Source organism: Poromitra crassiceps (assembly GCF_964638095.1).
Source record: "Poromitra crassiceps genome assembly, chromosome: 8".
NCBI classification, from domain to species: Eukaryota; Metazoa; Chordata; class Actinopteri; order Beryciformes; family Melamphaidae; genus Poromitra; species Poromitra crassiceps.
The window spans coordinates 49,078,412-49,094,181 of record NC_139629.1 but is presented as its reverse complement, the minus strand read 5'-3'; the positions used below and the strand labels follow the sequence as shown (position 1 = coordinate 49,094,181).

General features: G+C 45.8%; 1 protein-coding gene across 1 annotated transcript in view; it reads right to left on the bottom strand.

The window, feature by feature from the left end:
• Positions 1-15,770, bottom strand: part of LOC310781245 (membrane-associated guanylate kinase, WW and PDZ domain-containing protein 1-like) — a gene marked incomplete at its 5' end in the record, with an annotated part of 202,682 nt that overhangs the window by 72,406 nt on the left and 114,506 nt on the right. The window contains 9 exons of the mRNA XM_083641815.1: positions 607-1,227; positions 1,611-1,796; positions 3,096-3,218; positions 4,908-5,008; positions 6,267-6,324; positions 8,982-9,020; positions 9,683-9,765; positions 11,998-12,268; positions 13,875-14,069. Coding sequence (XP_083497941.1) covers positions 607-1,227; positions 1,611-1,796; positions 3,096-3,218; positions 4,908-5,008; positions 6,267-6,324; positions 8,982-9,020; positions 9,683-9,765; positions 11,998-12,268; positions 13,875-14,069 — 1,677 coding nt within the window. The remainder of the gene's footprint in view (positions 1-606; positions 1,228-1,610; positions 1,797-3,095; positions 3,219-4,907; positions 5,009-6,266; positions 6,325-8,981; positions 9,021-9,682; positions 9,766-11,997; positions 12,269-13,874; positions 14,070-15,770) is intronic.

Here is a 15,770-nt window from a genome sequence, read left to right as displayed (position 1 = left end):
TCTCTCTCTCTCCCTCCGTCCCTCCCTCTCTCTCTCTCTCTCTCACACTATCTCTCTCTCTCTCTCTCTCTCTCTCTCTCCCTCCCTCTCTCTCTCTCTCTCTCTCTCACTCTCTCTCTCTCTCACACTCTCTCTCTCTCTCTCTCCCTCCCCCTCCCTCCCTCTCTCTCTCTCTCTCTCTCACCCACTCTCTCTCTCTCCCTCCCTCCCTCCCTCCCTCCCTCCCTCTCTCTCTCTCTCTCTCTCTCTCTCTCATTATGTCACTCTCTCTCTGCCAGCTATTTAAGCTGTTATCTTTTCAGCGCTCTTCTTTCAGACATTCTTTTGTGTCTGCGGTGGAGCAGCTTAATCAGCCATCTTTGCCTCGCTATCAAAACTTGCCTTCCTGCACGTCGACTCAAAAGTCAGATTCATTTGTGTTTCTCCTTAATTACATTTCAAAGAAGGGCTTCGCCATCGCCCCATTCTGAGAACAATCAAAGAACACCCAGCAGGGCTCAGACCCTAAACTGAGGACAAGGACAAAACTCAGACAAAAGCCCACCTGTTCATCCACACCTCCATACACACACGTCTCCATATTCGGGTCGTGGGGGGGTAACGTACCTCTCTGCACCAGCATGGTGACCTCACTTCCCCGGGGACACTTGCTGAGCAGGTCCACCACCTGGTTGTGGCTCATGTTCTGGACATTCCTCTTGTTGACCTCCATCAGAATGTCGTTCTCCTTAAGGCCGCGACAGCGCGGATAGTCCACGATCTGCTTCACCCGCTGGCCTCCGCCCGTCAGGCTGTCGGCGATGGTGAAGCCGAAGCCCTTGTCTCCCTTCTCCATGTGGACGGTGATCAGCTCGGGCTGCGTGGCGATGGACGAGGCCATGGTGACCACGTCGCTGGGGTAGCCGTGCGAGCCGTTGGACGCCGCGTCGGCCGAGGGGCTGTGGGGCCGCAGCTCCCTCATGCCGTTCAGCGGGCCGCCCTGGCTGCCGTGGCTGGACGGCGACTCGTACGCCTCCTGGCCGTTGACGATGATGGGCTCCTTGTCCACGATCGCCACCGAGGTCACCAGGCTGGTGTTGGGGTCGTCGGGGTCAAAGGGCAGGGGGTAGCCGCGGCACAGGGCCAGGTCCACCATGGAGCCGATGGGAATGGACTGGAAGATCTTCACCACCTGCGCGTGGGTGTAGCCCAGCACGATGGTGTCGTTCACACTGACGATCACGTCGCCTGCAGTGAGGAGAGGATGCTGTTAGTGATGCAAACGCCAGTCCTGAGTCCTCAGCATCTCCAGTGCTGCTGCCTTTCTGTCCTACCAGGTAGTTAACGGTGCCCACATGGCATCCCAAGTGTGAAATAGTCCAGCTGACCACAATGAAAACCTGAAGAGCAGGACTAAAAACCACTGATTTACACAACAGGCAAGCTATTTGTTGGATTAAGTTTGAATGTCAAGTGAAATAAACATATTTTATCAACACTGTTGGTGAGGTCATTTTGTATAAACCCATAATGTGGTGAAATTCTAGTATTTATTTGAATAAAGTGACAACACTTCTTATCTTCGTTGAATGAAAACAGTGCCCCCTGTGGATTGTTGTTGTGTACTGCACCTGTCTCCATCTTGCCGTCCACAGCCGCGGGCCCGTCCAGCACCAGGCTCTTGATCTGGAGGAACTCGTCGGGCTCGTCGCCCCCGACGACGGTGAAGCCGAAGCCGCGGCGGCTCTTCTTCAGCTGGGTGTTGATGAAGATGCCTTTCAGCTCCGCCGGGTTCCTGGTGAAGAAGGGCTTCCCTCCTACAGAGCACAGGGCACAGAGGGCAGAGGGAGCTCACATCCTGCTTTCTCTGCACAATGACTCAGATCATTAGATGTATTGTTTTGTTGTTGTTGCTGTGAGACCCAGGATGGTTCTTGAGCTCATTCCAACATCAGTTCTAGTCAAGTGTTGTTATTTTGGGGAGATGGGCTGACAGATAAGTTCCAGATGATGAATTGCCACTGTCTTGACTTGTTTGTTTGGAGGTTGTGAGGGTAGTTTTCCAGCTGAGGATGCAGAAACGGAAACACGAACCTAAAGAAAACACTCATGTCTCACTGAACCGGTTTTACATTTTTAAGAGCCCAAAACAAGTGCCATTTCCCAACGCCAGTCGTGGTTTTTTATGACCTAATCTTTGTGAACTGTATATAACATACACACAACAGAACAGCATGTCTTTCTGTTGACAAAATGTTTATATTCATATATTATAACCTTATAGAAATGGATTCCTCAAACGATGGAGGTCTCACTCTCAACACCATTAACACCCTTTGTGACGCACCGTATGATAAACTGTTGACTGATCTTTCTGGTTATTAAAAGTGTTGTGTGATGCATGTGCAGCTTGTGTCTAACCATATTTAGCCTGTATACATAATGTAACAACAAACAAGTGCATTTTTGTCCTTAATACATTTTTCCTTAGTTAAAAATACATAGATAGATTTAAAAAAACACACAAAAAAACAGATACATTTTACAGGCTGTTAGCTCTGACCATTATTATTTTCCTATTCTCAACTAAACTTCACGCTGCACTGTTGAGCCACCGCCAAAATAAAATGCTTGTCCTGGTCATTGCTCCAACCCCTCTGCCGATCTGGGGAGAGTTGTAGACTATCACATGCTTCCTCTGATACATGTGCAGTGGCCAACCGCTTCTTTTCACCCGACAGTGAGGAGTTTCATCGGAAGGACGTAGCACGTGGGAGGACCACACTATTCCCCCCAGCTCCCCTCCCCACCAAACAGGCACCGTGACCGACCGGAGGAGGCACTAGTGCAGCGACCAGTCCAGGACACATACCCTTAATCCGGCTTCCCACCCGCAGACACGGCCAATTGTGCCTGTATGAACGCCCGACCATGCCGGAGTTAACACGGGGGCTCGAACCTGCAACTCTGGTGTTGGTAGGCAGGGCATCTACTGCTGCACTACCTGGATGCCTGGGAGAGGATTTTATGATGGGCACCACTGTGTGTGTGTGTGTGTGTGTGTGTGTGTGTGTGTGTGTGTGTGTGTGTGTGTGTGTGTGTGTGTGAAGATTTACGTTTGGGAGCTCCGGGTCCAGGAGGCAGAGGGGGCGGGACTTGCGGGTCCCTGTAGGTCTCCAGGTGGTTGGGAGCAGCATAGTTAGCCAGGGGCACCGCTGACGAGTGCTCCTCTATCCACTCTGCACACACACAATCACACAGCCTCGTTAACACACACACACGTCACACACACACTCAGCGCACACATGTATGTACATGACACACACACACACACACGCACACATAGAAACACTTGACAGCAACAGCAACGTGTAGAGTTGAGAGTAGATACATTACATACTGTTAAGAAACAGTAACACTGTAACAGTGTACCATCTGGTATAATTCCAAACCTCAATAGTCATCACCTACTCAGTTACATCAGGGGGTACAGTTGTTAAACATCATTGAATATAACATACTGTTGTAAACATTGTCAACAAAAAGAAACAATCATATTGATGATAACGTTGCATATAAAGATAGCACTTGATATCACAGGCTGAAACAAGAATCTTCTCTAGGATTTTCATGGTAAAGCAAATATTATGATTGGCACATGTCTTCGAAAAAGAATATAAAATGATATATAGAATTTATGATTTTTAATCAAATGAAAAATTAATTAAACACAGAATAAAACTCCAGGGCTTGGGCCAGCTCCATTCGAACAAAGTTGAGTCAGTACAGGAAGAAAAAAGACACGTTTATTTAATGACAGCGTTTTCCCCACGTCTTGACAAGGGATTTTTAGTCACTCCCAGACTGGACTGGACAGAAAACGCAGTCTGGCCCAGACTAGGCTTGTGAGTTGTGTGATAGCCAAAATTGCAATATCCCGATATAGTCCCGACTCGGGACTATATCGGGAATATATCGTGATACATGATATTATTATATCGTGATACATGATATTATTGTACATTATTATTACAGTATTATAGTACATACATTACATATTACATTACGTTACATATTATGATTAGTAGTATGAATAGTATGAATAAATAGAGGACGACTGAGAGTTGGAATATGCTGTTCTTTACCTCTCCCTTTGCAGCAACACATATAACACTCCTACATTAACATACCAATAATGTACAGTAAGCAGTGAAATGAGGGTCACCAGCAGTGTCCACCCCCCATTTTTGTTTTTAATATTGCGATATTCGGCAAATATCGCTATATCCTATATCATCGAAACTCGGCCCAAGCCTAGCCCAAACCCAGGAGAACAGAAAAATGGACAACCTAGAGGGACATGACACTCACACTAGGGCTGGGCGACATAGCCAAACAAATTATCGATATAAAATATTTCACATCAGTGATTATCGACAATTATTGATGATTTTTAATGACATATTTTTAATAAAGACCATGAGAAAAAATTTGTGTGTAAATAGCGTGGTGAGTGAAGATAATTCGGGATCCGGTCTGTAAGGACGGGCGGCCTAACAAACAGCTGACGTTTTGACACGCTGGGGCTGGCAGACTAGCAACGTTCGCTAGCCAGAGGCTAGCCTGGGCTAAGCTGCTCTCTCCATCTCTCCCGTGCAGCGTGCGAAGCGGGGACTAAACAAATGCTTGGTCCAGTGGGGACTTGTCTGGTTGTTTGGCTGTTTGCGTGTCACTCGTGGCACGCTCCATTATCAAGGGACATATCGATATATATATATATTGAACTATTTTCATATTGTATTGATGAAGCGTCTATCGCCGATAGATATTGCTATTGTTTGATCGCCCAGCCCTAACTCACACACATGAAGAAAGAAAGAAATGGTGCCGTGCCAGGGCAGGAAACGAACCTCGAATGTACCGCTCACCTTCAGGAGGCTGCGGCTGGTGCTGCTGCTGCTGCTCCAGCTGTTTCCTGCGCCTAGCCTCCACTACAGGGTTCTCATACTGCGTCTTCCTGTTGATATGGCTGAGAGAGAGAGAGAGAGAGTGAGAGTGAGAGAGGGAGAGAGAGAGAGAGAGGGAGAGAGAGAGAGAGGGGCGTGCACAGAGTGAGAGAGAGAGAGAGAGAGAGAGAGAGAGAGGGGCGTGCACAGAGGAAGAGAGAGAGAGAGAGAGAGAGAGAGAGAGGGGCGTGCACAGAGGAAGAGAGAGAGAGAGAGAGAGAGAGAGGGGCGTGCACAGAGGAAGAGAGAGAGAGAGAGAGAGAGAGAGAGAGAGAGAGAGAGGGGCGTGCACAGAGGGAGAGAGAGAGAGAGAGAGAGAGCAAGAGAGAGAGAGGGGCGTGCACAGAGGGAGAGAGACAAGGGAGACACAAAGAGAGACAACAACAAGAGAATGGTGGTAAAGATGGATGAGAGAAGGAGAAGAGATGAATGGAGGGTTTATTGTCAGAGTGATAAATAGCAGTGCAAAGTGTTTGACAGTGTTTGGGGCTCGCAGACTCTCAGTGACAGAGATTCAGGTCCGCATGTCAGACACAAAATGGATTCCAGTCACTGCTCAAACAACTGTGTTCAATTTCATTGAAATGGGACAGCTAAAGCACAGCGAGTGTGGCGATATCAGTGTGAAGGTTCAGCCGATAGAGTCAAGCCTAAAAGCGGCAATACTTGTACATGTATGTATGTATGTATGTATGTATGTATGTATGTATGTATGTATGTATGTACGTACTGTATGTATGTATGTATGTACGTACTGTATGTATGTATGTATGTATGTATGTATGTATGTATGTATGTATGTACGTACGTACTGTATGTATGTATGTATGTATGTATGTATGTATGTATGTATGTACGTACGTACGTACGTACTGTATGTATGTATGTATGTATGTATATATGTACAGTATGTACAGTGTGTGTGTATGTACAGTATGTATGTATGTATGTATGTATGTATGTATGTATGCTATAGTATATACAGTGTGTGTATGTATGTATGTACGTATGTAGAAGCTGACTGAGGCTCACTAACATTTCATCCACAGTGCACACAAAGTAAATTTCAGTCAGCTTCAGTCAGCTTGTGCATACATACATACATACATACATACATACATACATACACACTGTGTGTGACCCCATTGACCTTGCATTCATTTTAGACTAGACTTAAAAAAATGTGAACTATCCCTTTAAGTGTCTAATAAGGTGTGAAATGGTGTTGTTAGAAATGGTGTAACCAGGAGTAACCAGGAGTAACCCAGCTGTTCAACTTACTCAACATAATACACCCCGTACACTGGGTCATCTATCCTCTCCCATCCTGGAGGCAGTTCTGAAAGAGAGACACCTCAGCGTAAAAAAGAAGAAGAAGAAGAAGAAGAGGATTGTATAGCACATTAACCTGCACTGCCTGAAAATGTAGAGCCAAAAATAGACATTAAATGTATCTAATACAGTAGATACACTATGTAATAATAGACATGAAATGTATCTAATACAGTAGATACACTATGTAAAACAACTGTATAGCGCTCTGATGAGCCGTGCCTGCTGCTGCGGTGGTTTTACCGTTTTGTTTTGTTTGGCTAAAATGTTCAATCGCTCATTAAGGGAAAAGAGACAGATGAGCTCTACCAGGAGAAATTGAAACTCAGTGCCAAGCAACGATATTTGAAGAAACTAACCATGATACACAACGTAACGCTGGGATCCACATGATTTGGCAGACAGGACTGGATTAAGTAATTAATTAAGTTAATTAACCCTGAACTGAAATAAGCAAACAGAAATCGCATATGGGCAAATAAATGCTGGCAGGTTCTTTTTCCCTCTTTTCAGAATCCCGTCATCAAATCAAAATAGGCTCCAACTCAGCAACAAAAAGGCAGCGAGCATTTCTCACAAGATGGCGTGTTGACAGATGATACCCAAACAGCATGACATCAATTCTCTAAAGTCAGATAACGGAGGTTCGACTTAATTTACTTATTTTATGTTTGTTTGTGCAGATATGCATTAAGACATTGAATCTGTTATGTTATCTATGGTTCATCTGGTGATGGTGATTGTAAACGACACTCTCAGATGCTGTTTCAGACTCTCCCATAAACAAGCTGTGATGCCAAGAAAAGCACATCACCAAGTTCAGAGTCATCTGAAGCGTAGTAGGATACATCTGCTTTTGTTTTTCTTTATTTTGATCACGCAATTTTCCCCCCACTGGATTTCTTTCATTCCAGCTTTGCCGTTAGTACAAATGTTTGATGAAAACTTTGGCCGAGTCAAGACCTCAACAGGGAACGTTCACAACTCAATTACAACCTGGAGCTCCTTCCTGCTGCCTACTACCACATGTCTGCTTATTATTATTATTATTATTATTATTATTATTATTATTACTATTATTATTATTATTATTATTAATATTAAAGCTGAAACACCTCACAATAACAAGGGCAAAAAACCCACACACAGGTCAAAACTATGGGCGTAATACACAAGCAGCCATGGAGAGTGGTCTGGAGGTTTTCAAATTCAATTTCAAATTGAAGAGCTAACAGCTGTAGTCATCTGCATAAATCTCCAGAGCAGAACTGTAAATCTAGCAGCAGCTTATATGGCCATGTGTTCAAGGCTGATGATGACTGAATGTTACTATACGCCCCCTGTTGAGCATTACATCACTGTGTAACACACACACACACACGCACGCACACACACACACACACACACACACACACACACGAGACACACACACCGCACGCGCACACACACACACACACGAGACACACACACCGCGCGCGCACACACACACATGCACACGCACACACACACACACAAGAGACACACACACATGCACACGCACACACACACATCCCGCCATGCCACAGGGGGACAGGCTGACAGATAAGGCTTGTTAAGCTGACACAAGATGTTGGCGTCTCAATTTTCCCCCCTGGCTGTATTTGATTTCAGACACAGACATTAGCTCCTTGTGTTACTGTGGGGCTTCTACCAAGTCCAGTAAACACTTTTGTAGCAGGCTGGATTTCACAATCGATAATCACAGACTGTCTCCATCTGACCAGCCAGAAATAATAGAGGCTTGTAGTCAGACATTCAAGGCTTTGAGCCTCATTCCTTCTCAGGCGTGTTTGTGCCACCTTGCAAATGGGCCTGAGAATCAGCAGCAGAGCCACTTTCCAGTCTGTGAAGCCACGCTAAGTAGCCCAAATCCATCAACCTGCATCGTCGGCCAAACACATTCCAAATGTGTCCTTATGCATAAGAGACAAATAAGCCCTGTCATTCACTCTCGAGCAGTAGCATTATGCTATGCTATGCTACATGCTATGCTACTAGCATAGCATGTCAATGACTTCTGTACCAAATTGAATGGTCTGAAAATCCCAAAAGCGCATGGTTGTTGTGACGTGTCTCCTGTAACGGATGTTGGAAACAAACAAACCAAAATAACTGGTAGATTTAGAATCACTATAGCAGAGGTTCTCAAATGTTTTTCAGCCAAGGACCCCTTACAAGATAGAAAATATACCGGGGACCCCCTCATTCTGATTTGTGATTTTGGGGTACGATTAATTGTTTCCACGGTAACGTGATTGACTTTTAAATTGATAGGTTTGTTAGATTAGAATGTAATCCATGAACTATTTTAGATTTGAAGCATACAATATTTTCGTTGAAATATGAAGCTTTTGCAAAAAGAAAGAAAAAAAAAAAAAAAAATCTCTTTCGTCCTGCCTAAGTCTTAAGTCTCTCCACTGCTGCCAGAAGCTAGGATTCACTGAATAAATCATATCACCCTAATTCTGGCATCACTTCTTCACCTGTTACTTTAGATCTGACTTTAAGATTTCTCTGATTACTTTAAAAGCACGGATAGGTTTGACCCTAAGTTATAATCCAAGTTATTACATCTTAAGCCCTTTATGAGCATCAACGTGAAGCTAAAAATGTCAGAGAACCCACCTAGATCCGTCTCCAGATCTTCTGTATGTATCCCTTCTTCTCCAAGGTGAAGAAAGCAGGATGAAACGAAAGAAAAGAGAATGAAGAGCAAAAGGGATGGAGAGTAGGAGAGAGGTGGGTGGGGTCAGGGGTCAGGGGTCGAGGAGTCAAACGTAAAAAAAGAATGAAGTGAGAGTCCAGAGAAAGATAAACGGGGAAAAAGAAATCCCTTAGTCTCCAAACTGATACAAACAAGAAGCAACAACGTCCAAGATCTAAACAACCCTGAGTGAGCTGCGTCATTTTCAATATCACCACTTGATGGTGCAATTTTGTAATTTGTGTTGTTATCGTTGTGAACTGCTCGTCTCTTTTCATGTCATCTTTGATTTTGTTGAGATATTTTTTCATCATTTTTTTAAATAATCCGATGTTCTGACAAACAAAACATAACAGCAATTTTGAGCTCCCTTTTGTCAAACACAGACTAAAATCAACACATTTCACAATCAACCAAAACAAGTTTGACATATTCCATTTGGCTTTTACATTCTGAATATAGGCTGGTAAGAAATGAAGAGCTACATATTAATGTGATGAGAGGCCAGTAAGGTGCACAAAAACAACTCAGTGCATTCCAGCTCAAGTGCACCACCTGCTGACAAATGTGGACGTACACGTCTATTCAGGACATGAGCAGCTAGGTAGTAAGAGCAGCTTACCATCATCATCACACTCTTCCAGAGGTTTGGGCGTTTTGTCTCCGCATCGAGGATCCAACCATGAGGTGGTCTTTGTGTTGTGGCTGAAAGAGAATAAGCGAGACAACAGAAGACGTTCAAGATACACCATTTAAGCAACAAAACAAGCACAACAGGGCTCATGAATGCATAAACAAGAGGTAGAAAATAAACCATGTCAGCAGGTTTGCCTGCAGAGGACGGAAGGTGTCTGCTGTTCAGAGAATAGCTTGAAAATAACAGAGCAGCACAGACAGGATATCAACAATAACAAGCACGCTGAGTTTAGCCCTAATTGTTCGGCGAGAACATCTCCTCTGTGCCTGTGCTGTAGTGAGGTACAGTCAGGTGATCCTCTGTGCCTGTGCTGTAGTGAGGTACAGTCAGGTGGTCTGACAGAGCCATCTCCTCTGTGCCTGTGCTGTAGTGAGGTACAGTCAGGTGATCCTCTGTGCCTGTGCTGTAGTGAGGTACAGTCAGGTGACCTGACAGAGCCATCTCCTCTGTGCCTGTGCTGTAGTGAGGTACAGTCAGGTGATCCTCTGTGACTGTGCTGTAGTGAGGTACAGTCAGGTGGTCTGACAGAGCCATCTCCTCTGTGCCTGTGCTGTAGTGAGGTACAGTTAGGTGACCTGGCAGAACCATCTCCTCTGTGCCTGTGCTGTAGTGAGGTACAGTTAGGTGATCCTCTGTGACTGTGCTGTAGTGAGGTACAGTCAGGTGGTCTGACAGAGCCATCTCCTCTGTGCCTGTGCTGTAGTGAGGTACAGTCAGGTGATCCTCTGTGCCTGTGCTGTAGTGAGGTACAGTCAGGTGATCTGACAGAGCCATCTCCTCTGTGACTGTGCTGTAGTGAGGTACAGTCAGGTGACCTGGCAGAGCCATCTCCTCTGTCCCTATGCTGTAGTGAGGTACAGTCAGGTGGTCTGGCAGAGCCATCTCCTCTGTGCCTGTGCTGTAGTGAGGTACAGTCAGGTGACCTGGCAGAGCCATCTCCTCTGTGCCTGTGCTGTAGTGAGGTACAGTCAGGTGACCTGGCAGAGCCATCTCCTCTGTGACTGTGCTGTAGTGAGGTACAGTCAGGTGGTCGGGCTGTGATCTCCTGAGGGATCAGGGCATGCAGAGATTACCAGGCTGCCCTGGAGAGCGGGAGCACCCAGAGGGCTGTGAGGGGGAGGGGAGATGGGGGAGGGCTGGCCTCCAATGACAAGCCACTGGGTTAAAACAGGCGCACAATGCCCTGATAATTGTACAGGTAAAATACACCAAAAACCGACTTTCAGCTAGAGGCTAAGCTCCGGCCATGGCACCACACAGCATTCATGTCAAGGACCCCTAAACTGACACAAATTAGACCACAGACCCCTAGGGGTGTCACAATATATCGTCCCACGAAATTTCGCGATAGTAAAACGTCACGATATGTATCGTTGAGATGAAATCTCATATCGCAATTTTTTTTTTTTTTTTTTTTTTTTCAAAAAATAGACTAAGAAACGTCTTTGTTTGTTGAAGTTCAATGTGTGGAAAGTAGTTCAGTTGAACAAGTCTCTCAAGAGACACATGAGAAGTTATACAGGAGAGAAACCATTCAATTGAGTTTCTGGCAAAACTGTTTACTTGACAGGAAAAACTGAAGATGCATAAAAAATAGATTAAGAAAAGTCTTGTTGTTTGAGTTTGAAGAAAAACTGAAGATGCATAATGAGAATTTATACTGCTGAGAAACCTTTTAGTTCAAAGTAAATCTAAGTGACGGTGTAACTCATTCTATTTCAAGATAAACCTTATCTCCAATCTCATGTTTTTTCTAGTTGTTATTGTAATAACAATTTCCCACAACAGCATGTTTTGTATTTGTGCATTTCAAATAAAATACTACTTTTCCAGTCATATATTGTCATTATTCAAGTTTAAAAAAATATTGTTAAAATCGTATCGTATCGTATCGTTATCGTGAACCCAGTATCGTGATACGTATCGTATCGTGAACTGAGTGTATCGTGACACCCCTACAGACCCCCCATTTGAGAAGATTTTGTCCCAGGGTCCACCATCTGATAGGATATTTGCTTATAGAAGTTCTATTACAGAAAGTGTATGAAACCCATGACCAAAACAGTCCGTCAATGTGTTACTTGTGGATGGTATTATAGTGAAAATAAACGAACCCCCTCTTTCCTGGGGACCCCCTCGAGGACCCCCTGGGGGTCTCCCCGGAAACCCTACTTTGAGAACCACTTTCAGTAGAACAATATCAGCATGTTTGTATAGCGTAAACATCGGGGGGTGCCTACTCTATGAAGTAGAGCTCTCCGTTCTCCGTGTAGGCCATCTCCCAGTTGTCGGGCAGCGGGCCCAGCGGGTCCTCCGGGGAGACCTGCGGCTCGGCGAGGGTCTGCTGGCCACTGTCGGCGGTGGAGGCGGCCGCATTGTTCAGGCCGTAGGAGGGAGCATTGTCGCGCGCAGGGTACGGCCTGAGGATGGCGCCGCGGCTCTCGTCCTGCTCACTAGGGTTACCTGTGCACAACGAGGGAGAGGGGAAGAAGACACGACGCACTAAGGATCCTGGCAATCACATGACAAGCACGAACACAACGACAACAAAAGAACAAGAAAAAATATGGTTTATGTCTCGGGGCGTGCAAGAAAGCAACAATCGATGAACTGTGCAGGCAACAAGGAGTGCTTGGCTAGTCTATGGTAGATAGCACGCCAGGATGCATACTAAAAAAAACTACATTTACCACACAGCCCCCCACATCCCTAGTTTGGCTCCCACCCAATATAGTGTATTGAATGAGGCCATATGCTAATTCCTCAGCAACAGCCTTTCCCAAATTCTCTCTAATAACCCGGACCCCCACCCTCTCTCTTACTCCGGACCCCCACCCTCTCTCTTACTCCGGACCCCCACCCTCCAACTGTCAACCCCACCCCCATCCCCATCCCCCACTATCCCCCACTGTCCTCCTTCACTACCGTGGGCCTTTCAGGGGCTGATCAAATGTGAATTGAACACTCTGGCAGCCTGGCAGGGGGACACAGAGAGGGCATAGATTCACACCATCCACAAACACAAAACACCAGCCAGCAACTGTCTCTCACACTCACAAAGACACAGGACAGAGCTCCAAGGACGGAGGGAGAGATGAGCAGAAACATCATGTCATAGTGTTACATAATTATTTCCTCTCTCCCTGTTCAAATTCTCGAATGGATTTGCATGCAGTTGAGCGACGGCGGTAACAGGTTTTGACGAATATCTGTCGTAAAAAGTAGGCTAAGATAACACCAAACCCCATTAGTAAGTGAGAAAAGTTAATATTCCATTTAATTAACAGATACACATCGTGCATTGGAGAGAATTTAATGATTAAAACACGAGTTATTAAAAATGTATGTGAGAGAATGTGAGGCGTGAAGCCTGGAGAGAGAACGATGACTCTTGTGTGAAGTTGTAATCTACTTTCTTCACCCGCTATACCCCTCCTGGCAGGCAGATGGCAGTGTTTGGAGGCTCACAAAAAAAGAAGGAATCAGCATCACAAAGACATGATGTAACCGCCAGACACCCAGCAAGTAGACCGGAGGAGAGGAGAGGATGATAATAAACACACACGCACACACTCTCCCTCGCCTTATACACACACAGCACATATACACCCAGACACCCTGGAACAAACATGCACGCGGTAGCAACACAACACAGAAACATGCAACGATTAGGCGATTAATCAATTAGTCGATCGGCAGAAAATTAATTAACTAATTTTTTTTTTGGGGGGGGGGGGGTTATCTTGTTCCAGCTTCCTAAATGAGAATCCTTTCTGGTTTGTTTAGTCTTCTATGACAGTAAACTAATGATCTTTGGGCAAAACAAGACATTTGAGCATGTCTTCTTGGGGCTGTGTGGAAATTCACCATTTTATAGACCAAACGCCTAATCGAGAAAATAATCGAGAGAATAAGCGATAATGAAAAGAATCATTAGTTGTACAGTAGCCCTAGTACACACACACACACGCACACGCACACACACACACACACACACACACACACACACACACACACACACACACGCACACACACACACACACACACAGGCAAACAAAGCCCCTCCCCCCCCAGATACACACACGTCAGCAAAATGGAAACGGAGCGACTCCCTCACCTGTAAAACTGTTGTTCATTTCCGTGGCCTGGTCGTCATCGTCGGCGTCAGCAGGCACTACTCGGGCGTGTTGCATGTCATTGTAGGACTTGGTGCGCTTGGGGGTGGACTGCTGGGAGGAGCCAGCATCACCGAGAATCACTGTCCCAATGACGGGCTGCTGCCGCGGCGGCTTGGGGGTCCCATAATAGTTACCTAGGCAACAAGGAGGACATTAGCATGCTTGAGACGAGACAAGAGAAGGAGAGACGGAGACAGAGAGGAGAACAGACAGAGCGGGCGACAGAACGACAGCAGGCAGAGAGAGAGGACCTTTGAAATCTCCTCCTAAGCTTCTAGGCTGAGAGAGAGAGCAAAGATGGTTCCAGTGAATGTTATTGGGGTGTGTGGGGCTGTATTGTTTGGCTAAAGGGAGCATACAGAGTGAAAACAATAGAGAGCCTGCTTCAGCACTCTACCAGAGATTTTCATCCGCCATTTATTTTCCCATAGACATTTAGTAAAATGCTTATAAAAAGAGTTTTACTGATACGCTACAGATATATTTAGAAACAGGAGAGATCGCATAACATTTCACGCGGACCAAAACGTAAAAAAATGCGGGTTTGAAGAAAAAAATTTCATTGTTTTTTCTTTGGTCCGAGTCAAATGTTCTATGGTCTCTCCCGATTATAGCGTTAGCTGAACCATTTGGCTTGAAGCAGTAAAACCATCTTTACCATCTCCTGTGTCTTGGTCACATTCAATAGGAGATTGTTCTCCTTGCACCAGGACGTCAGGTGTTCCACCTCCTCACGATAGGCTGTCTCATCATTGTTTTAGATCAGCCCCACCACCACTGTATCGTCCGCCAACTTCCCAATGATGGTTGACGGGTGTGTCGCCACACAGTCATGAGTGTAGAGGGGGAAGAACAGTGGGCTCAGTCCACAGCCCTACTGGGGAGCACCGATGTTCAGGGTCCGAGGGTCTGTGACGTTGTTGTTGCCCCACCTCACCCTCTGGGGCCTGTCTGTCAGGAAGTTGAGGTACCAGGGGAGGAGAGATGGAGTGATCTCCAGGTCCCTAATCTTCCTGATGAGCCTCTGAGGAACAATCGTGTTGAAGGCGGAACTAAAGTCCACACACAGCCACCTTGTGTAATTCCCCTTCCCAGCGTCCAGATGTGAGTTTGTGGCATGGAGCAGGTGGGAGATTGCATCCTCAGGGCTTCTGTTCTTTTTGTAGGCGAACTGGGTGGGGTGGAAGGAGTCAGGCAGTTGTTTCAGAATCATGTTCTTAACCAGCTTCTCAAAGCACTTCATGAGTATGGATGTTAAAGCTACGGGACGGTAATCATTCAGGCAACTAGGCTTGTTGTTTTTAGCTATGGGGACAATAATGGATTCTTTCCATATTCGGGGGAGATCGCCCTGTTCTAGCGAGGCCTTCCAGATGGAATGAACTACTGGGGCTAGTTGGTCAGCACAGGCTTTGACCACCCGGCCTGGGATGTTATCTTCCTGCTATTTACACCTTTCAGTAATAGCCTCACATGATGCACAGTGAAGGTGGGTGGTTTGCCTTCCTTGGCTAAAGCTAATGCTGGGGCAATAGCCTCCTGCAGAGAGTTGATGTCAGCTGGACTAACACTGTCTTCAAACGGGGCAAAGAACTCGTTTAGATCCTCAGCTAATGTAGGATCATTTACTGCCGAATTTCTTTTCGTTTTGATTTTGAAACCATTTCAAAGGGCAGGAACTTTCAAAAAATACCTGGCAGGTGATTGGATGAGCCATCTGTCTATCACGTCTATCACAGGCTCACTCTCGCTGGCGTCACACCTAAAGCCCGCCCATAGGTGCCTCATAGGATGCTGATTGGTGCGAACCACTGGTGGTTCAGATTCAAACCAAT